The sequence below is a fragment of the Amia ocellicauda genome, chromosome 4, assembly GCF_036373705.1.
Source record: "Amia ocellicauda isolate fAmiCal2 chromosome 4, fAmiCal2.hap1, whole genome shotgun sequence".
NCBI lineage: Eukaryota > Metazoa > Chordata > Actinopteri > Amiiformes > Amiidae > Amia > Amia ocellicauda.
The window spans coordinates 17,928,282-17,950,121 of NC_089853.1; the positions used below are offsets into that span (position 1 = coordinate 17,928,282).

General features: G+C 37.6%; 1 protein-coding gene across 11 annotated transcripts; it reads left to right on the forward strand.

Moving 5' to 3' along the window:
• Positions 1 to 1,240: 1,240 nt before the first annotated feature.
• On the forward strand, positions 1,241 to 20,155 carry ppp6r3 (protein phosphatase 6, regulatory subunit 3). 11 transcript variants are annotated; one of them, XM_066701168.1, is made up of 26 exons: positions 1,834 to 2,032; positions 5,077 to 5,256; positions 6,913 to 7,148; positions 7,570 to 7,756; positions 8,206 to 8,343; positions 8,777 to 8,842; positions 9,113 to 9,225; positions 9,506 to 9,619; positions 9,771 to 9,900; positions 10,481 to 10,633; positions 10,985 to 11,143; positions 11,231 to 11,295; positions 11,579 to 11,694; positions 12,253 to 12,338; positions 12,689 to 12,775; positions 13,064 to 13,161; positions 13,879 to 13,933; positions 14,235 to 14,365; positions 14,491 to 14,612; positions 15,096 to 15,279; positions 15,366 to 15,463; positions 15,816 to 16,008; positions 16,519 to 16,536; positions 17,817 to 17,939; positions 18,366 to 18,455; positions 18,855 to 20,155. In XM_066701168.1, exons 3-26 carry the CDS (start codon positions 6,922 to 6,924, stop codon positions 18,904 to 18,906), a joined length of 2,805 nt encoding a protein of 934 aa, XP_066557265.1. In that variant the 5' UTR covers positions 1,834 to 2,032; positions 5,077 to 5,256; positions 6,913 to 6,921; the 3' UTR covers positions 18,907 to 20,155. The 11 variants fall into 11 exon arrangements, with proteins under 11 accessions (XP_066557261.1, XP_066557260.1, XP_066557263.1 ...); XM_066701170.1 differs by having other exon boundaries at positions 13,082 to 13,161; XM_066701171.1 differs by having other exon boundaries at positions 13,115 to 13,161.
• Positions 20,156 to 21,840: the final 1,685 nt, after the last annotated feature.

Genomic DNA, 21,840 nt, shown 5'->3' on the forward strand with positions numbered 1-21,840 from the left:
ATAAATACATAATTAAGCATTACCTTTAACAAAACATCAATATCAGTATTCATAACATTATTATTATTAATAAAAATAATACTATATATATATATATATATATATATATATATATATATATGCTTTAAATAAGACCTATGCAATATTTTTCTTGATTGCATTAAAGCCATAGAGTTCATTATAAATCACTTCAAAGGACAGGATATATTTTACAAAACACATTTTCTAGACATCTGTTAACATTTAAAATTAAAAAATACTGAGAGAATTTCAAATTGTGAGTTTGCACAGCATTACACTACTAAGAGTCGTATCGGTGAATAGGGAATTAATGTGTTTGTGTTTGTTAAATTAACAACTGTAAAACAAACTCAAATATAACTGATGAAGATTATTATTATATTACCAATAAAGTTATTAAGTAATAATTGGGACGCACCTCAGTTGCGACTCTTCTCGCTGTGATGAAGGTATTCTGTCTCAATAAGGTGAAGCACCTGTCTGGAGCACATTAGGGTGCCCTGGCAGCTGATTGGCTGAGGTGGCTCCCTATGTAGCTGGGTTTATGGAAAGGGTTCCATAAAGAACCATTTCTACACTTGAGAATGAAAACGGTTCTATATGAAACCATAGAATGCTGCAAAGAACCCTTTAAGAACCCCCTTTTCTAAGAGTCTATGTCAAGGGAGCAAAATCAGATTCTAAACAATGAATTCACGTTTTGATATACATTATAAATGCATGTAAAAAATCTCACTTTGTCAGGGGGGGCTCAGCTCTCTCCAACATATATAAAGACAGACGAGAGAGAGATTGCGACAAATGACAACGTCGTTGCAATGTATACATAAACAAACAATAATTCCCATTCATCTCTTGATTTCAGTGTTGCTCTTTATACTGGATAGTTTGTCCTAAGCACTCGTATTTCAACTCAATGTATTATTATTATTTTAAATACAATTCAGTGAATCCTGCAGCTAGCTAAATGCAGTAACCGATCAGACTACACTTGCAATAAAACCCCGCTTAGACCAACTGTCAAATAACACAGATCGCTGATTTTAACCCAGTTTAACCAGCATGGCAGCACAGACTGGCCCACAGCGGCAGAAAAAAACTCGCTTCTACTTCCTACCATTGGTGCAAGCTGGCGCTGGGGCTCGTTACCTGGGCTGTGATTGGACAATCGGAGTGTCAATCTGAGTGACATCATATTGTTGCTAGGGCGTTGAAAACAACCGAGGAGAAAACGTTCGCAGCGAATCCGAAAGCGAGGCTGATGGGGCGTTGAAGGTAGGGCGACTGATGCAATATTTTACACTCCTAAACACTTTACAGCTGATATTTATGTACGTTTTCCGTTACTTCGTGATCGCCACGGTTGAGCACACAGCAGTTCAAAGTTGCGAAGTGTTTTAAGCTTTAAAAAGTTGAGCGGTTTACTTTTCTTGCTTTAGCCGGAGGGGATAGTGTTTGACTGATGGCAACACAAACCAATCAGATTGTACTGCACAAAATTGGGGATGAAATTGCCGCCATCTTGGCTCCGGGACTGTGCGTGTGTCTTTCGCAAAACGTGAAGTAAAACCGCACCAAAATGGCAAACACCGGTTAACAGTTTCGAGCGTGTCACTTCTCTGTGCGCCCGGCGTCCAATCACGTCTAAAAGAACCTGGAGGTGGGCGGGGGTTGGTGTTATGATTGACAGCCGACGTGTCAAATCACGGGTCCAGAGCGAAAGGGGCTAGGCTTGACTGATGGAGGTTCTGACCAATAGCGGTCTCGCAGCTGGTTTGAGTGGCAGGTGTGGCAGTTCTGTGGGGGGAAGGGGTCGTTGAAGTTGATAGATCCGCCATCTTGAAAAGTCCTGTTTGATGGTCTGCCTTTTCCCGCCTGCCAGAATCTGCTGTAAACACTTTATTTCGCCCGTAAGGGTTCCAGTTTCCATCGCAGTTTATGTCCGAAGCGCTCTCAGCGACAGATATCCGGAGCTGAATGTCGGGCAGCCGCCATTTCCCGCTGATTATCGGTACGTAGTCCACGCAGTGCTTGTTATGGTCAGAGGAGTAGTTCGCAACTCCGCCGTGTTTTGCAGAGTCAGAGTGCTTGGGAAGATTGTTTTTATTCCTCTTTTTTCTTTAGTACGTGTACAGACGTGCTATGCACATGGTCGTGGGGTTGCTGGTTATCCCTTGCTCCTGTGTATGCTTGGCATGGTGATGGTTATGTGGTGTTTTAACTGTGCGAAAGATGCCGGTTGTTAAGTTCTTGTTTTGTTGTTTTGTGTCTTTCCTGCTTATCTCAATAGCCCTGCGAGGTCGGTCTCCCGTCCACACAAGCCCGTGTTTTTCTCATTTACTCGTTCACTTTCAGACGCGTTACTATTGCACAGCTTTGTTTTACGTTATATTTCCTGTTCTTCGGCTATCGATATAGATATAGATGCACAAATACGGGCTCGGCTACACTAGCAACTTCACCCCCGTGTCGCCTTGCTTGAACTGTCACTGCTTAGCTGTGTGGCATTATTTTAACATTTCACTAATATGTACTTGAACTATATCGTCAATCGAAAACTTGGAGACGTCTCGCCATACAATAACACTGGACCACTTCAATCTGTGGGACTGGGCCTGGTTGAAGCCTATGGGGATATACATCAACACTTGAGTGGGTCTTTAGTGGTGCGGTGCACTTCCTTTCACATACTGTCGCTGTGACACAAATATAGTACACTTTGTATTGCAAAATATGAATGGTTGTAAGTAATGCAGTCATTTGATACCCCCCCCCGAAACTAACCTGTCTTGAGTCTAAATTACGTGTAACATCTGCATTTGATACATTGTATTTTTAATTGGTTCAGTATTCCATCCTGTAGATGCAGGTTTAGCAAAATGAATGTTTAACTTGTTAATATGAAACGGTGCCCCCTTAATACAGGAATAGTGCTGCTATCAAGTGCTAAAACACAGCAGTGCTAATCTTAATGTACTCAAGTGATGGTGTGTCTGTGTGTAAATCCCCCCCTTTGCTTAACTCCCCACAACTCCAGGGGATCTCTCAGGTGTGTAGGCACAGATATTAAAATACACCATTGCGTGTTAAGTGCAATTGTAATGAGCAGTTACCCTTCACATTGTTTTTAAACCAAGCGTAATGTTTGTGTTATTTATCAAATTTATGTATCGACCTGGAATGGACTTATTGTTCTTATTGCACAGACTGCAGTATGTAGGTAGAGATAAGATCACTTACACATCAGTGACCACAAAAAATAAGCAAGTCTATGGATAAGGACTATAAAAGTGTTCTGTTTACTCATACACATTCAAATAACATTTTCTGTGTTTGCTGTGTCATCTGTAAGTCCATTTGGTTACTTCTCTGTATTTAACAAAGGTAATGCAATGGAAATGTCAGGCTGTGTTCATTTTTCTTTGAATTAAATGTGAAATCTTTGTTAAACATTCAAGTATACATTCTCTCTTCTCTGTAACATTATTACAGTTCTAAATAAGTATGCTTGCAATTCAATCTTAAAATATTTTGATATAATGGTACTAATTTTCCATCCTAAAACCTGCTTATCATAGTATTGCACTACTATGAAATTATGGTAATCATGGCAGATAGTTGAATGGATACTAGTGATAAGGTGCTTTTTTCAGAAGTGAAGCAAGTGGATTCATAGTCTTAAAATAAATATACAAAGCTCTCTAGGATTTAGGTAGAATGTAAAAAGTTTTCTATTTTTCTGTTACAAGTTGCAGCTCATCCAATGGGTCACTAATGACCAGCTAAGAGGCACAGTTGCTTGTCTTATTTTTGTAAGGGTTTGGACTGAGTCCAGCATTTACACACAGTTCAACCCCTCGCTGAATCTATTAATAAGCATCCGTTCCTCTCAGCCATTCATGAGAAAACTGACTTAAGTGCTGGGTTAGCACAAATAGGATAGCTCTTCTAACCTTATACCTTTGGATTTTGTCTTTTCCACCTACCCCACAAGAAAACAAGCTCTAGTAGTATGTATAAATTATTCCAAATGGTTTCCCATTGTGAGACACACTTAGTCTTTGTGACATTAATCAATGATGAACCTTGAAATGTATGTTTTGTTTCTGATAATTTGATTTATATATTCATGCTAGCAATTTACAAATAAATTGTTTTTTTTTATTTTCATTAAGTATTTGTATAATGAGCTGTTTTTTTAGAATGGAATTTTGTAACAGAGTAGGGAGTCTCGTACTTCCTTATCTGGGCACTATAGGTCTTTACATGTGAGACTTCATGGTAAATTAGCTTTGTATTTAGCAATGTCTTGCAATCCCAGCAGCTTTTTCAGAACTGATTTAATGCTAAACGAACTCATTCAGTTTGGTTATGTGTGCTTTCTGCTGTGAGTCACTTAAGGAACTGGGAATTATGCCTTGTTTCTTTTTTAGTGTCACTGTCAGTATAATGTATCTATGATGTCACAACAAGGAAGTACAATCCTCTAGAATGACAAATACAGAAAATAGGTGGTATTTGGCCTCTGAAAAGGTTTTGCTCAAGTTTATCTAACAGCATTTTTGTGATACCTCCCTGTGCTTAAATATATTTCCTCATAACATGGATTTGTTATTTAAGTTCTTAATGTAGTTGTGTTTTTTTGACGTAAGCTTCTGGCAGTAAAATGGTCATTTCCACAGTGAGACGAATAGAAAAACTGAAAGTAATGTCCATTCTAACAATTTAAATGAGCTTGATTTACCATTATTAGTTTACTGTGCTATGGGCCATATTGCCTAGAAACCAAGCCTACTTCATAGTTACCTTGGGGGAAAAACAAAATCTCTTGCCTCTGATTTATCTGTTTAACTTGTAGTCCATGAATCCTTTTTGCCATTGTTTTTCCAAAAATAGCAACTTTTAATACATGCTGTGTTTTATTTATTTATTATTTTATTTTTTTGACAAATCCTAAATAATATATTACATTTTTCCCCTAATATTTATGGATGTCTAATGTATTGCTTGTTAAATATTAAGACTGTCTAAATAACTTGTGCTGCTTTGTTTCAGGTGTGCATTGATTTTTCTGGGACTGCATCCATTGTGCTGCTTCTGTCCTGTACTGTCAATAGAAGGGTTTCTCCTGTTGCTGCTGCTTGGAAGGCCTGTAATGGGCAAGAACTCACAAAGAAGACAAGCATTATTTTATTTTTGATTAGTATTTTACATTGAAGTTACTGATTCAACCAGGTACAGTTATTTTTATGATCTTTGTTGGAATAATAATCATCCTATTTAATGCATTCATTTTGCAACATATTATTAATGTACTGGAAATAGGCTCTAGTTTATGAGCGGAGAAACATTTACAGTTTCCAGTCCCTTGCCATTTTTCTTGGCATGTTAAAATCATTATTTAAATCCTTCAGAGCTGAGCTGGGTTTAAAATGCATGCATGTCTTTATTTTATCATTGATGCATTAACGGGTACATGATTCAAGTGTGACTTATATATGTTAAAATATGACACTGGGATCCAAAACTGTGAAATAACTTAACCTGAACTTGTTAACACATTAGAAAGTCTATGTGGTCACAAACATTAATTGATATCCAAAAAATAATTTGACCAGGGACATTGTAGATATTAGAGGTTCAGATCAAAAGACGCAACAGGTAATGTTCTGCTGTTGTGCATTGGATTGCAAAAGCAAGGAAAGACGCAATGTAAATAAACCACAAATTTCTTTTCAGCAGAATCTCTGCTACGCAGCTTAAAAAAAAGTGTCTATTACAAATAGTTTCCCCATAAATGTATGCTTAGTAATAAATGCCCCAATTTTGGGCAGATCTTTAAAAATCGTCATGATATCAGTGTAAAACAGTCGCAGACTATGTTCATAACAGAGAGACTCACGACTTCTTCTTTCAAGGAAATCTGACGGCTTCAAACTACAATAAATGTTGTTGTGCTTGTAGTATATATCAACAGGGCATTATCTCAAATCATCTTCCGAAGCTTTTTCCTTACAAAAATGTCCACTAGATGCCTGTTTTGGGCTGGTTTTCCTGGATCGGCATGACGGGTCAAACTTGCAAAACACTAAAAATAAGGTTAAGGACACCGGTGTCATTTGTCAGAGCAATGCTCAGTAGCCTTACGTCATTAAGGAATTCCCTATGTCTGTGATTTAAACAAAGGTCCCTTTTCTGTTGATTTAGTAGATGTCGTAACATTAGTAACTAAGTGGACACAAAATACATTTCTAAATTTAGAAAATCGCTGTATCACCAGAGATTGAAAATACTCAACTTACTAATGGGTAGTTTATTTTTCGTCCAAGACCCTGAGAATTAATAGCAGTTTCATAATTACGTGATCACTACGCTATCTGCCTAACTGGCACAGACATGACGGGTAACAAATGTAACCAGAGTTTTGTAATCAGATTTCCCCGATTTCAGATTAATTGACCTTTGTCCAACTATATAATTGGTTTATGCAGATGACATGCAAATGTAGTCTTCTGTATGTGTTAGACTAAATATTTCTCATCAGTCAGGAATGTTACTGCTTTATTTTCATACTTAATTTTGAAAAGTGTCCTAATTTTTTTTTTTTTTTTATAATACGTTTTCTGTGGTACATCTTTTGTTCATGTTACCTTGAGACATAATTGTATAGTACTCGCCTGCACCTGGGAGGTAATAATGGGTGTCACAATCCTCATGTGTTAAATACCTCCAGTATCATATTTTAACACAATATATTTCTCTATACACGGACACAATTGGGGAGGTCTTCATCCAGCAGTGCAGTGATATAGGCTTATGTTGATCATGAGTTTTGTGGGTTTTTTCCCCCCCCACCTCTAAAATATATGTATTTGTTTTGTGTTTCTTCAGTAGCACACCATGTTCTGGAAGTTCGATCTGCATACGACATCTCACATAGACACTCTCCTGGAGAAGGAGGATGTCACCCTCACCGAGGTGATGGATGAGGAGGATGTCCTACAGGAGTGCAAAGCTCAGAACCGCAAGCTGGTGGAGTTCCTGGTGAAGCCCCAGTGCATGGAGGATTTGGTAACCTACATCACGCAGGAGCCCTCAGAGGACATGGATGAGAAAATTAGATACAAGTGGGTCTCCCGTGGTCTGTCTTCCTTGAAACCCAGAGTTTCATATGTCTGGAGAGCAGGATCGTTAAATAAAAATGAAAGCAGCATCGATTTTTTTTTAGTGATCTACAGTGCATCACCTATTACAGACCTTGTGTGTTAGGGAGAATATATTGGGCTTTGTCCGTGTTTGATGAGGGTGTCGAGACCTGGTTAGGTTCTGTGTGGGGAAAGGATAAAAGTTTGAAGTAATTTTGAGTGTGTCCTATGTATAGGTGTATGTATAGTTATCTTTTTTTTTTTTATATATATATATGCACTTGACAAACTACCATGCAGTGCATTACAAACCATAACATCCTTCTTTTAAAGTAGAGGGTAGCTTTGCAATGTAACTTGGTCTCCGTCATGTTGTTTGGTATCCATTTACTTGCTATTATAGGTACCCCAACATATCCTGTGAACTACTCACTTCAGATGTGGCACAAGTCAATGACAGACTAGGAGAAGATGAAAGTTTACTTCTGAAACTCTACGGGTTTCTACAAAATGAGTCTCCGCTTAACCCTTTATTGGCTAGCTTCTTTAGTAAGGTGCTGAGCATTCTTATCAGCAGGAAACCAGAACAGGTAAGCTTGCCCCTGGATGTCACCAGTTGTACATGATTATAATGTATTTTTTAGGTAATTATGCTTTCCTAGCGATTGAGTTCTGGAGTTTTATCATCCATGCAGCAGTTTAGCATATTTTTTTCAGCTTCATTTAATTTTTTTTTGCCTTTGACACATTTTTCAGTTGACAACTTGCATTAAATTAAGACTGAAACTAGTTAAACACCATTCTGATATAAGAAGGGTCAGTTTTGGTATGGATTTAACTTATTTTTTATACATCTTGTAATGTTTTACAACCAGTATATTTTGAATTAATATTTCATATGAATGTTTTTCAGATAAAGCACCCTACTACTTTAAGTAATAATGGTTTGACAGTCAGGAGGTTATTTATCAGCCTTTTTTTTATATATATATATATATATAAACGCCTGGATTTTCATTTAGTTTTTCTTGCTTTTCAGATTGTAGAATTTCTTCGGAAGAGAGAAGATTTTGTGGATTTAATGATTAAACATATAGGGACCTCAGCTATCATGGATTTGCTGCTCAGGATGCTGACGTGCATTGAACCACAGCAACTTAGACAAGATGTTTTAAATGTGAGTGTGTATACCTTTCTAAAACATGTTTTTAGTCCCTTTATTAATGTATTCTATTTACAGTGGTATACAATTGGTTCCCGTGCAATAGCTTTACTCTGAGCCCTACCTCAATTTTTGTTGTATACCTCTGATATACAACAGGAAAAATGCTGTAGCATCCTCTGTTGTATGAAACTAAATTTTCATACAACAGAGCATGCTACAGCATTTTTCCTGTTGTATATCAGAGGTATAGCAGTTGAGCTGCAAAAGATGAGGTAAATATCTCACGCTTGAGGGTGTTGGGGTTGGGACTCATTTCAGACATTTTCCAAGATGACGTCTGAGGTTTTTAAAGTGTCTGAAGTAGAAATGTTGTATCTTAATTATGACTTTTTCTCTGAAGAAGCCTTATTAATTTCTTGTAAATTGCTTTTTGCTTTGTTTACAGTGGTTGAATGAGGAGAAGGTTATCCAGCGACTTGTAGATATGGTACAGCCGTCTCAGGATGAAGATGTAAGTATGATTTAATGATCTGTAAGTAGACATCACTCATTATATTTTGACAGTACAATATATTGTTGCTGATGCACATTTTATGCATCTTTCCCATGGAAATTCTTGGTGTTTTGGTGTAGGCACTAGTCTTAGTACTATACTTCCCATGACTGTAAGCTGTGCATTTTTACATTTTCTTGTTTCCCTAATTGGACACAGTTGATTTTATTTAGAATTTTGATAAATGTATTTATTGTTGTCTAAATACTTCTTGGTTTGCTTTTCCAGAGACACTCGAATGCATCCCAGTCACTATGTGAAATAATTCGCCTCAGCAGAGACCAGATGTTCCAAGTACAGGGCTGCTCAGAGCCTGATCCCTTACTGGGTACACTGGAAAAGTATGTACTTCAGTTTCAGTCTTATTGATAAGCTCATTGTAATACACTACAAATTAAAACCCCAAAAGAGAGCAGGTTTTCTGAAAGGTTATTCAAACTCTAAAAATTTTAACTCAGTGTAGGTGTTATTAATCTATTGTATAGAAAATATTGCTGTATTTGTATATTTAGTCATAAATTAGTATTCTACTTTTAGATATTTTATTGCAATTACACTAAACTGACTACTTCTCACAGAAGTATCTATTTATATGAAAACCAATTTCATCTCTCTTTAAAGACAAGAAACAGTTGAGCAGTTACTGTCCAACATCTTTGACAAAGAAAAAAATGAATCTGCAATCGTCAGTGTCATCCAGATACTTTTGACACTTTTTGAGACTCGTAGACCTGCGTAAGTATGAAGTTTATATTTTGGTGCTTTTAATTTATTATCAATATTTTTCTCATTTTTGATCCAAGTTCTATGTGATTGTACCATTTTCTGCACTGCATTACACACTTTGTAAATTAAATCAAAGAGTGACTTTTAATTTTCTCTACAGTTTTGAAGGCCATTTAGAGATTTGCCCCCCTGGAATGAACCACCCTTCGTTTTCAGTCAATCAGAGTGTGTTAGAAGCCATCAGGCCACGGCTTAAACACTTCCACCAACTGCTGCTTGAGCCTCCAAAGGTAATAACTTTTTCTGTACAGTGTGACAACTCTTCCTATGTGTTCTGAGGTTGTTGTTTTAAAGGCTATTGCAATTTATTTTACTAATCTCTTTCCCTTTGTTTAACTAGAAGTTGTCCAGTAGTCTAGCTGTGGTTTGACATTGTGAATATGCATTAAATACAGCTTGTTCTAAAATGTCCAAAAATAAATTCACTGCAAATCCCTTTCCCTTCCTCGTCCAAAGCAATACATATTTGGTTTCAGCATAAATTTATTAATTTATACCTGAATGTCCACTTTTTGTATGTAATTCTTTCAAACCACAGCTGCTCAATTGCAGAAGTGACTGAATCTGTCCTTTTGTGGGCATTCTTCTCTGTTATGAACCAGTTTGTTTTCCAGTGTTATTTGATAAGGCTTTTATTTATGCAGTAACTATGTTCTCTACATTTGTGTAAAGATTCCTAGTGAATGACACCCCCCAAACCCCCCCCACCCTTGTGTAACCAATTTTTTTTTAAGTGGGTACACATCGGGAAGACTTGTTGTTTTGCTGTTTTTTTCAGTAGCATGTAATATACATATCTTTCATCTCCAGAAAAATGTCATGAAAACTACATGGGGAGTATTGGACCCGCCAGTTGGGAACACTCGGTTGAATGTGGTTAGACTAGTAGCCAGCCTTCTACAAACAAACACCCATATCATTAACCTGGAACTGATTGATCTGAACACTGTTGGAGTCATACTTGTAAGTACGAGGTCAACGAGTCCTCTGGCATAAGTTTCTGCTTGCATCACTCTTGTCTGTAATGCTTTAATCCTAGTATATAATGTGGTTTTGTTTGGGGAAAACATTTGTCATACATTTCTGAAGATCAGTAGGAAGTTGCATGCTTGTTTCTGTTTTTGTTTTATTCAAAGAAGTCTCTTCTGGTTTCTTTATCCTTATGGTTCATGTTTAAAGAGAAATGAAAGGACCCCACTATCATGTTTCTCGTTTCCTAAATTTGCAAGTTTGTGTTCCAAACAAGGAGGACAGATGTTGGGTTTGCCTGCATCAGCATGCTCATTTCCTTTTTCCTTTTCCTCTCTGCTTTAGGACATGTACTTTAAGTATATATGGAACAACTTTCTTCACATACAAGTAGAGATCTGCACTGCGATGATCCTAGCCATCCCGCCAGCCCAGAACGACAGTACTGAGATCAACAATGAGCACGATCAAGAGCCAATCAGGGAAAATGATCTTGTCAAACATGTACGTTGCGTTTTCCACACATTGTTCATTTTGTTCAGTCAGCTTTTGAACACATCCGTAGTAGTTAACTCTTCGCTTCCCTTTCAGTTGTTTCAGAAGTGCCAGTTAATTCAGAGAATACTTGATGCATGGGATTCAAATGAGAAGGAACAGTAAGTAGCAAATTCATAATCTGGTTTGAATGTGATCATGGAAATTGAGTAAATGAATTGGGTTAGTCCCCCTATTGTTTCAATGTAAATTAAGATTGCTTGATTGGGATTTTTTGATTGTTTAATCCAGTCTTTCAAAGCGTGTAAAACTAATGTCTGCATTGGGATTCATTCTGCTTTCATTAAATTCCAGAGTCTCTTTTCATGGCAGTAGAAGTTTAAGATGAGAATTTCAAAAAGATTTTCAAATGTTAAGGATGAGAATTTTCTCTCTCCCATACAGGTCAGAAGGGGGAAGGCGAAGAGGGTACATGGGCCACTTGACTAGAATAGCCAATTCCATTGTGCATAATACCGACAAAGGGCCTAATAGTGCACTAATACAGCAGCTCATTTCAGGTATGTACTTACTTTCTCTCCCAGACCTGTGACTGTGGAAAACGGGAAGATGTATAAATGGAATCCAGGTGGTGTGATTTGCAGATTTTAAGGGTTGTCCTTTGTTTTGGGTTTTCTTCCTGCTTTTGCCACTGAACATGTCATTGAGCTCGGTACTCCAGTGATCTTTGGGCAGACTGTATTCTATTGTAGTCAGTGGTGACAGCCCAGATGAGCAATGTCAGTGAGATCTAATCAGGACATGCTTATTATAGGGTTGATGGAAATGTGCAAGGAAAGATCAGGTGTATGTTGGTTATTAATTGTCCATGTTCAGAATGTGGAAATATATACCACTAGTTTGAGTTTGAGAGTAGAGGAGGAGAAGACCTTTAAATATGTGATCACCCTTAATGTTGCAGGTAACACTCAAATTCAGAATCCTGATGCATCTTCATACTGAGCCTTCAAGAACTCCTCTGAAGGATCTATACTTAATTTATGTGTTCTAGATCTTAATGTAAATGCCCCGGTTTGGTGGTTAATGTATGTGTAAAAATGTGAATGCCTTTATTCCAGAACTCCAGGAGGATGTCAGGGAACGATGGGAAGCATTTACATCTGGTCAATTAAGTGAAACAAACAAGAAGAACACTGTAGATTTAGTAAGTGTTCTCCTTTGTAGTTTCTGAGAAATCGTTCCTACCACCTCCACAAACTTTTCTGCCTTTTTATTTTTTTACACATGAACAGTAAATCAGTGCTGGCTTTCAGACAGGTGGTAGTGAATGCTGTTTAAATAGTCCTATAATTCTCATCCCAGATGTCTCAACCTCAACATTAACATGAATACACAGGATGAGTGTTTTAGTACCAGTCGTAGTATAGTCCCCTGTTTTTTGTTTTGGTATAATGTTCATACATTAAAATGTATATTTTCTTGGTCATTTGTTTTACTTTTAATGCTGCATTTATGATGTATAAGTTTGAACCACATTTGAATGTTTTTTTCCAGGTAAATACCCACCACATTCACTCATCCAGTGATGATGAGGTTGACTTTAAGGAAAGTGGGTTTCATCAGGATTCATCTTTGCAACAAGTAAGTCTGTAACGGGACCAGCCTTAAACCTGCCATATTGCCAATAACATACTGTTTTAGATTTGCTGTTATGTTGTATTTCAAAATGTCTCATTGTGGATGTTGTAATTGATGCCTTGTTTTTTCACAGATAATATAAATAATGTAGAAGTAAAGCAGCAATGTCATGTTCATGTATAAGTTAATTGATTGAAAACATTTCATCCATATTAACTACTGTTTCATTGAGTAATAAAAGGTTTTGTAGTGTCAAGACTATATCATTATCGTTGGTCCTGGGTTTGCCAGGCCTTTTCTGATTATCAGATGCAACAAATGACGTCCAATTTTATTGAGCAGTTTGGCTTCAATGACGAGGAGTTTGCAGATCAGGATGATGTTGTGGAGTGAGTACTTATGCATGCTGTTTTATTTAAAAATAAAGGTCCTTGAATCAAATAGGCTTAATCACAGGCTTGCAGTGTATTTGGGGGGGGGGGGCGGTCACAAAAGTGCGATGGTCTCTTTCAATATAAAGGATTTTAGTTTGCATCCCATTTACTGTGAGATGAACAAAGTAGACCGTCCCTTTTATCAAGTTTGATTATTTAATGTTAATGATTGCAAAGGTATTTTTTTATACTCTATGTATACCGTATGCATGTCAACACGTTTGATTCAAAACGATACCCTCTTTTTTGTGCGATATTTTTTTGCCATTGTCCATAGAATTGTAAGCAGCGTAGTTTCAGATTGTAGCGATCAGGTGTATGTAAACATTCTTCGCATTGATATGAATTATAATTTTGGAATGCCGTAGGAGTCCAGTGTGTGAGAAGGGAAGGTAATTTATGACTGAAGACACATTGCTGTACAAGTCCTGGTAGTTTGCGGCACTGCGGGTGGGGTGCTCTTCTAAATGGAAAAGACACTGGTTGATTTGGTTTCCTGGGATTGTATTTTCACTTGCTAAAATGTGGGTGGCTGGCTGACACTGGTGTCCTTTTCACATAGCTTTCAGGCAATTCCTATTTATAGCCTTTTCAGATTTTCATACCTTTTCTTTTCTTTCATGTAAAACCTGTACTGTTGAAATTGTACCTAAATACTGTTTTCTGTTGCAGTATTCCCTTTGATAGAATATCAGACATCAATTTTTCCTTGAATACAAATGAAAGTGTAAGTACTTTTATTCATATTTGAATCATAGTGGAAGGAAAAAGTCCTTGTAATTCTAAAATTAGTCCTGCACCTTTCCAAAAAGTGTTCCTTTCTTAGCATAACATTGTTTTGATAGAGTATCTGTAGTAATTGTTTTAATTTTCAGTTTCTAAAGGCCTGTACTAGTTTTAAAATTTAAAATTTAATTTAAAATTAAAGCACTATTGGGTCTGTAACTTACATTAGCCTCCATAATACATACCTGCAAATTAAATGGAAACACGTGAGTTGTTGTATAATTAGTTTTATTTCCCCATAGGCAAACATTGCTCTCTTTGAGGCATGTTGTAAGGAAAAAATTCAGCAGTTTGAAGATGTTGGCTCTGATGAAGAGGATATTTGGGATGAAAAGGATGTGACATTTGCACCAGAAGCCCAAAGGCGTACCAGGTAAGGATTGTGTTAGTAGAAATCTATTCCAAGTAGTAGTTTTTAGTAGTACTCAAAGAGTGGTCTTGAATCAAAGCAAATATTAATTTTGATACACTTGGTCAAATTTGTGTGATTTTTATTAGGAGTTCTGGCAGCACTGACAGTGAAGAGAGTACAGATTCAGAAGAGGAAGATGTTAAAAGAGACCCATTTGAACCTCCTGTCACAAATGCAGATGACCGAATGGAAGTGGATTCTGGGGAAGGTAAATTGGCAAACTCCCACAGCTGCAAAAGCCAACATCGGGGATTCACAGTGCACTGAAAGGTTGTGTCGAAACAAACAAAAGACTTTGTTGAAAACGTCTGCACGTGGGGCCAGTAATGGCAGTTGCTGTAATTTAGTTCACATTTGTTTTCTATTCCAAAATATGGAGCAGGTCAATCAATAAAGGAAAGCAATCCTGTCGGTGATCCCGTGGTGCCTGTGTGTATTACCACTCGTGCAGCTTGTTTTGTCCATTTAGCCCATGCCACTAAAGGTCAGGCAACTACAGATTTGTTAGGTTTTCTATGATCACTTTCTCTCTTACGGTTTGTGTATGAGTAGTAAGTACACTTATGAGTAGTGCACATCCTTGGCATTTGCACTGATTAAAATGTTTTTAAATGTGTTTTGTTGTCCCCTTTGAAATACAGATGTTATGTATTACTGTGTTAAAGGTGGTGCTAATATTTTATTTTTCCAGCTCCTGGGTGGACAGCAAATTTTGATGACGTCCCCATGGACACAGGAAACCCAACGGCAGCAGCACCAGCTGCTACGGCAGCACCGGTTACGTCCGATTCCACTGAGGGGTGGAATTCATCTGCCCCCTTACCAGGAAAAGAAACTGGCTGGGCTAATTTCCCTGACTTCCCTGCAGACCCAAGGTACGGATGGCATCAGACACTCCCATTTGTCCTTCTGTGTGTAGCAACTGTAGTACAGCAGTGGTTTATATTACATTTGATTTCAGCCCCAAAGATCCTTTAAGGAGCAGCTCTCCAGTGGCCATGGAGACCAGTTCTGAGACCGCTGATCCCCTTGGCGTCAATTTAACAACGCAGCCTGAAGGTGAGTCCATGCCAAGGCTGTTTTGCCCAGTTTTGCTATTGACTTTCAGACCGAGTGGAACCAAGTATAGGTTTCTGTGGTGGGGGAATGTGGTATTGTTGTTTTTAAATCTTAGTTTCATTTTCTGGCATAACTGCAACTAATTACCCTATTTTTTAGAGGAACCAGTGGCTCTGTCCTTCTGAACTCCTTTGCTCCCCTGTGCTGCATCAGCACACCCTAGTCATTAACCTGCTGAAGACTGTCCAATTAAGTTATTGACTAGTGCAATGCAAGTAGAATGCTGCTTCACATTCATCTAATTGTTGTGGCTCGTTTTCTAATCCTACTGACAAGATTCCCTATTTTGTAGCAACTGAGCAGTGGCCGGAGGAGTGCGCCAGTCCTCAAGTATTTCCCAGGGCGAAGGGGGAGGGAAGCTGTGAGGGTGAGGAGGAAGAGGACCCCACAGCTGACAGAATAACGGAGACTGTCACCAATGGCTCGATGAAGGAGACGGTCAGCCTTACTGTAGATGCCAAAACTGAAACTGCTGTTTTCAAAAGGTGAAAAGGCTTTCTGTGCACAAAGACCGCTTGCATAAATACACCGCATGGTTTTCTTTTCCTGATCCTCGTGTTAGTTACTTCAGGCTTTACGTTTCTATGTCCTGATTTTAGAAAAGTTTATACAAGATATACTGGGTTAAAATCAAGAATAGCTCAGCTAGTTTAAAAAAAAATACATTTGGCTTTACTGACCAAAAATACACTTGAAAGAAATCCTAGTTTTGTCCTTTATCTAAACAGAAGAAGTTGAATGAATGTTTGTAATTCAGTGTTAGGTCTGCATTTTAACACCTCTCTCAAGCCTGTTCTGGTGCTGTTCTAATAGTGTTTTGTCTTTATTTTTATTTTTTTTAATGACCAAATCTGCTGTAAAACTGTGTAGTGAGGATTTTCAAAATGGTTTTGGTAGAGGTCAGATTCCACATTGTTTGTACAGAAACTGTTCTTTAACTGCAACACTTACAACCTGAGCTTCCTCTCTCTCTTTGGGCGTGCGTGTGGCTTCAGAGTGTTGAAATCCTATCGGTATGTACAGCAAACAAGGGACGCTTATGCTGTGTATGTGTTTCCATGTCCGACACTTCGATTTGTCATCACCATTTGCATGTTTACTTCAGATTATATATGTCAAGATGGGGATATGGTAGTTTTGTTTTTGAGTTTTTCCTATTAATATACCTGTACTTAAGGGAGGTGTTAAGTGATGCTAAGTGGGACCCCAACTGCTCCTTCAGCATTTGTTTTTCCTTCCCTTTTTTCTTTATTCCTGGTGGCTAGATAGAGCTATTGTCTGTAATCGATATGGTCCCATGAATATACTCTGAAAGTGGCCATTTTATCCTACTTGTAGCCACAGTTTGGTATGGGACAGTATTGTTACCAGGTTACAGTTGATATGGATAAAGGAATCGCATTTGTTAAGGAATGTGATCCTGCTATAAATGTGTAGGGTATTTATATTTCATAAACCCTCCCATTCATTCTTGGGTTAACTTGGCAACAGGTACCCTCCCAAAGGGAAAAGAATGTACACATGAACTTCACTACTTTTATTCAATGTTTTTTTGAGTATGGACCACTTTAACAGACTATTTTGGTATAAGGGCTTTAGGGTTCAATATAAATTTAAATTTTTAACCTTTTATACATTTAAACTAAATGTTTAATACTAGCTTTATAGTGGTTATCTCGTCAAATTAATTCCTTAGATAAAACATTGCAAGTTTTTATGCCCCATTTTATTTTGCTTAGTCTGGTTTTGGATAACTGATGTAATGTATTGCTTATTTCCTTTAGTTTGCATCTAAAACAAGCAATCTCAGTGTTTTTGTAACTGAAGCCTTTGCAGTTTATTTTTTCCATTTGCTGTATGCAAGTTTTGTTGGTTATGGAAAGGAAACTTGAAAAGTCTTGGTTGACTGAAGGTATTCAGATTTTCAATTACACTTTAGAACTAAAATGAGTTTCAAATGTTGAAGTTTAAACTTTCAACTCTCCTATATAAGGCTGATCTTAAAGCAAGCATTTGTTAATCTGAAGTGGGTGGTGACAAGCCAAAATGTGCTGGCTCATTAGATGAGCTTGACCAGATTTTTATTTGCACCTGGTTATTTATTGTATGTGTCAAAGCACTTTCTAGTCACTTCTGAATGCAGTCAACATTTTTTTTTTATACCATGCTGTTGCACTAATGTGGTCCTTGATTTCCATTTTGCATGTGTCTGTTATGTATCAAAAATACATCCTTTTAAACCAAAACAAATCTTCAGCTTAACTGTAACACTAATTGTAATATTGTTTTCTAGCGAGGAAGAAAAAGTGTCTACCTCTGAAGAAGTCTCTGTGAAATATGCAGTAACAGACAGTGCAGAGGCTGAGAAGAGTTCTCCTACTTCTCCACAACCTGCCAGCAACTGTCAGAAACCAAGGTATCCAAGAATCCATCAAGCAGTAAATGGTCTAATTCTCTACTCTTAAAATATTCACTAACTGCACAGTATTCATACACAGAAAGCATTTAGGTGCCGAATCAAGTGAAGATTTAGAGGCACAGACTGCTCACTCTGCTGGCTGTGTTTTATACTGCTTTGATTCAGGACACAATCAGTGCATTTTGGTATCATGGTTGTGCTTAAGTTTCCCCTCTTTTTAAGAAATCCTATTTTTAACTAAATGCACAAACTGAATAAAAACATTTCTGAAGGCACAAGTTTTCAAAAAGCTTACATAATGCTTTTAGAATTAGAATATTCATGCTTAAAGTGGATGCAGTGACTTTTATATTGCATTGCATCAGTGTAATCCTTCAGCAGAGTTTTAAGATCATCTCCTTATGAGTCTTTTTCTCTCGGCAGTTTAAAGCACTTAGAAGAGAAAACAAAATCTCCATCAAATGAAACTTTAAATGGTCCCCTTGATGAAGTAACCGCAATGGAAGAAGCCAAGTAAGTCATGACATGAGACAGTGGGGAGGAATATTGTTCTCATCGAATCAGTGGATTGTATTGGAGTCGGTCCAAATGTACGAACGTTTAAAATAAAGTTGGAACAGTACATAAGTCTTTGTACTACAGAGAACGATGTATTGTCGCAATGATTGTTGAATTATTATTTGAGTTCTCATGATAAATGAGACCAGTTGGCTTTTACTTGCAGAATATCTAAAAGATGCATGTTTATGGACAATTCTGGTACTGCCAGTATGTGTTCTTGAAAATCGGTAAATCTTGATTTGGTAATGAATGCCACTGTGTTCAGAAGTTGTGATGTAGCTTTCCATGGTTTGGCACTTTTTAGAATTGCACAGTGCAGTTTTTACAAACACCACTGTTTTTGTTTTTCAGAACAGATCAGCGTGTCCCTTCACCAGAGGCTGCAGTTAATGGCCCAGCTTGATGTGTGTTGCCTGTTGCTTGCTTCTGTCTGAAGCTTTTATCCAGGGGGTTCCAGTAGGGATCACTGGAGGCACACAGCCAGAGCCAGTCAAAGCCAGCCACTGCTGCACTAACTTCACGAGATCAGGACCAGCAATATTCATACAAGATTTTACAGACAGTTGTACAGAAAGTTCGAACTGTATGAAACTTACTTTAATGGTTACAGAGAACTTTTTTTTTTTTTTTTTGCATTTGTTTATATACTATTGTTCTTATGAGATCTGTCTGATATCTTGCCACTCAAGTTAATAGTAATGTTGCTATAGTTAAAATGATTGTATGAATAAAGTATTTTATAAAAAAAAAAAAAAAAAATGTATACAGAAACCGGAAATGTATAACTGAATATACCAATTGGAACACCTAGTGTGACCAAATTAAGCAGTTTTTGATGGGGTTTCCTCTTGCACAAAAATCTGATATTTAATTTCCTTTCAAGTTCAAGCGACAGCTACCATGAATATGTTAATCTACAACTTATTTTGGTCTGTTTCCTTATATTAAGCTGATTATTAGAGGGGGGGAAAGTATAATTTTAAATATTCAACAAAGGGTTTTTTGCTACAGGTATTATTTGTAAATGTTTCTTGTATCCTTTAAACATGAGCAAGATTTGAAAACCTTTGGTATAGTTTTTAACTTTATTTATTATTGAGAAGTAGTTGATGATGTGTTATGTTACTAAGAGCCATACACTTGTTCTCTCCTGTTTCACTAGATTAAACTGTTTAAAAGAAGAAAAGACGACCCAGGTGATGAACTCTAGAGGTGGTTTTCAAATTGCATGTAGCTAGTGAATGTTAACTCTTACTGAAGGCTTGCGATTGCGAGTCCTCTGAACGATTTTGTTCTCATTCACTGACGTCAACATTTTTACCTTTTAAAATACCTGGAAGAAATTATATTTTACCATAGGAACCCATATAAACTATAGAGGATACAGATATATCCCTGATATTTGCAATGAAGTGCTACAATCTTACATTCATTTGAACTGAGATCGCTGTAAGTGCCAGCACTTCATAGCATTTAGAATTCAGGTGGATTCAAATCTGTTTTTTTGTTTTGTTTTTTTTTTCCTTTTTCATCAGCAGTTTTTTTTTTTTAAAAGCTCAGCCTCTGGCAGGCAAACTTATGTAACTTGTTTAATTTCTTTATGGACTGATAATGATTTGATGAACAAATACAATTACAATATCTGAACACTGCTGGAAGAATATCTGCTTGGTCTCTGTTTTAATTTGATTTGAATTTGAAGTTACCTGAAGCACAGGATGTAGCTAAATTTAAGAAAGCTTTTGAACACACATTGAGATGGTGTGGAGATTCAGGCATTGGCTGAAAACCACCAATGTTAACTTAATTCTATATGTACATTTTATATAGTGTATTTGCTGTTAAGCTGCTATTGTAAAGGAAATGCAACGTGAATTTCCAAACCATACTTTTGATTGCCAATACCTTAATCCTTTTTACACTAACTGCATCATATGCTTAACTATTCATATAGATAGGTGTGTGTGTATATATAAACATTGAGATTGATCTAGATAATCTCAATGTGATGGAGGTAGTTTGCATATTGATTTTTAAAGAGATGCTATACCAACAAATGTTTGGTTAGCTAAAGAGCTTCTCTGAAAGGATGTTACTGTGCTCTTGTGGGGTAAGGAGAATCTTCTGCTTCTCTGCCCAGTATTTCTTCACACTGAAGGCTTGATTGTGATGTGCGCAGCCTCCCGAGAGCTGTGCGATCGATCTGTGTTGTGTGATGCCGTGACTCGCACTCTGGGCCAGTCCCTCACTGCTGCCCCACTGGCAATTGTGGTGGTGACTAGAAATGCACACGGCTGCATCACTCCCTCCTGCCTGGACCAGATAGCAGCTGGCATGGCAACGAGCTGCAGCTGCAGCACTGGACTCGCAGGTATTTGAATACTTGGTTTCAGCATGGGAGGCTAATTTTACAGCCACTGATGCATCTTAAGATTTCCCTGAAGGAAACTTCTGTGTGGAAACTACACGTTTATGTACAAATGGTTACTATTTGAATTGCATATGAACAAATATTTGTATTAGTTCGCGAACTCTGTCTGGTTGATTAAAATGACCCAGTCCTGTTGTGTGACTGGAGACCTTTGCCACACAATTGTTGGGCTTTATGATTGGGGAAAGACTAAAATTGTCCTGTAAGTTTTACTGCTACTTATTTAATTAGAGATCCTCAGCTCAAGTTTGGCACTTGCTGTCATAATACACCAAAGCTGGTTGAGCTGTTTTTGTCTGTGACCTCTAGAGGGTGCTGTTCACATGTGTATCTTCCAATTGGCAGTTATTGGAAAACTGTTTTATTATACATTGGTTAGACTCACCTAAAGGATTATTAGGAACACCATACTAATACTGTGTTTGACCCCCTTTCGCCTTCAGAACTGCCTTAGTTCTATGTGGCATTGATTCAACAAGGTGCTGAAAGCATTCTTTAGAAATGTTGGCCCATATTGATAGGATAGCATCTTGCAGTTGATGGAGATTTGTGGGATGCACATCCTGGGCACGAAGCTCCCGTTCCACCACATCCCAAAGATGCTCTATTGGGTTGAGATCTGGTGACTGTGGGGGCCAGTTTAGTACAGTGAACTCATTGTCATGTTCAAGAAACCAATTTGAAATGATTCGACCTTTGTGACATGGTGCATTATCCTGCTGGAAGTAGCCATCAGAGGATGGGTACATGGTGGTCATAAAGGGATGGACATGGTCAGAAACAATGCTCAGGTAGGCCGTGGCATTTAAACGATGCCCAATTGGCACTAAGGGGCCTAAAGTGTGCCAAGAAAACATCCCTCACACCATTACACCACCACCACCAGCCTGCACAGTGGTAACAAGG

Coding starts and splice junctions, on each gene's coding strand:
- ppp6r3 (XM_066701164.1), top strand. CDS start 6,922: ATGTTCTGGAAGTTCGATCTGCATACGACATCTCACATAGACACTCTC. Junction 11,695..12,252: donor AATACAGCAGCTCATTTCAG/GTATGTACTTAC, acceptor CCTTTATTCCAG/AACTCCAGGAGGATGTCAGG. Junction 12,339..12,688: donor AGAAGAACACTGTAGATTTA/GTAAGTGTTCTC, acceptor GTTTTTTTCCAG/GTAAATACCCACCACATTCA.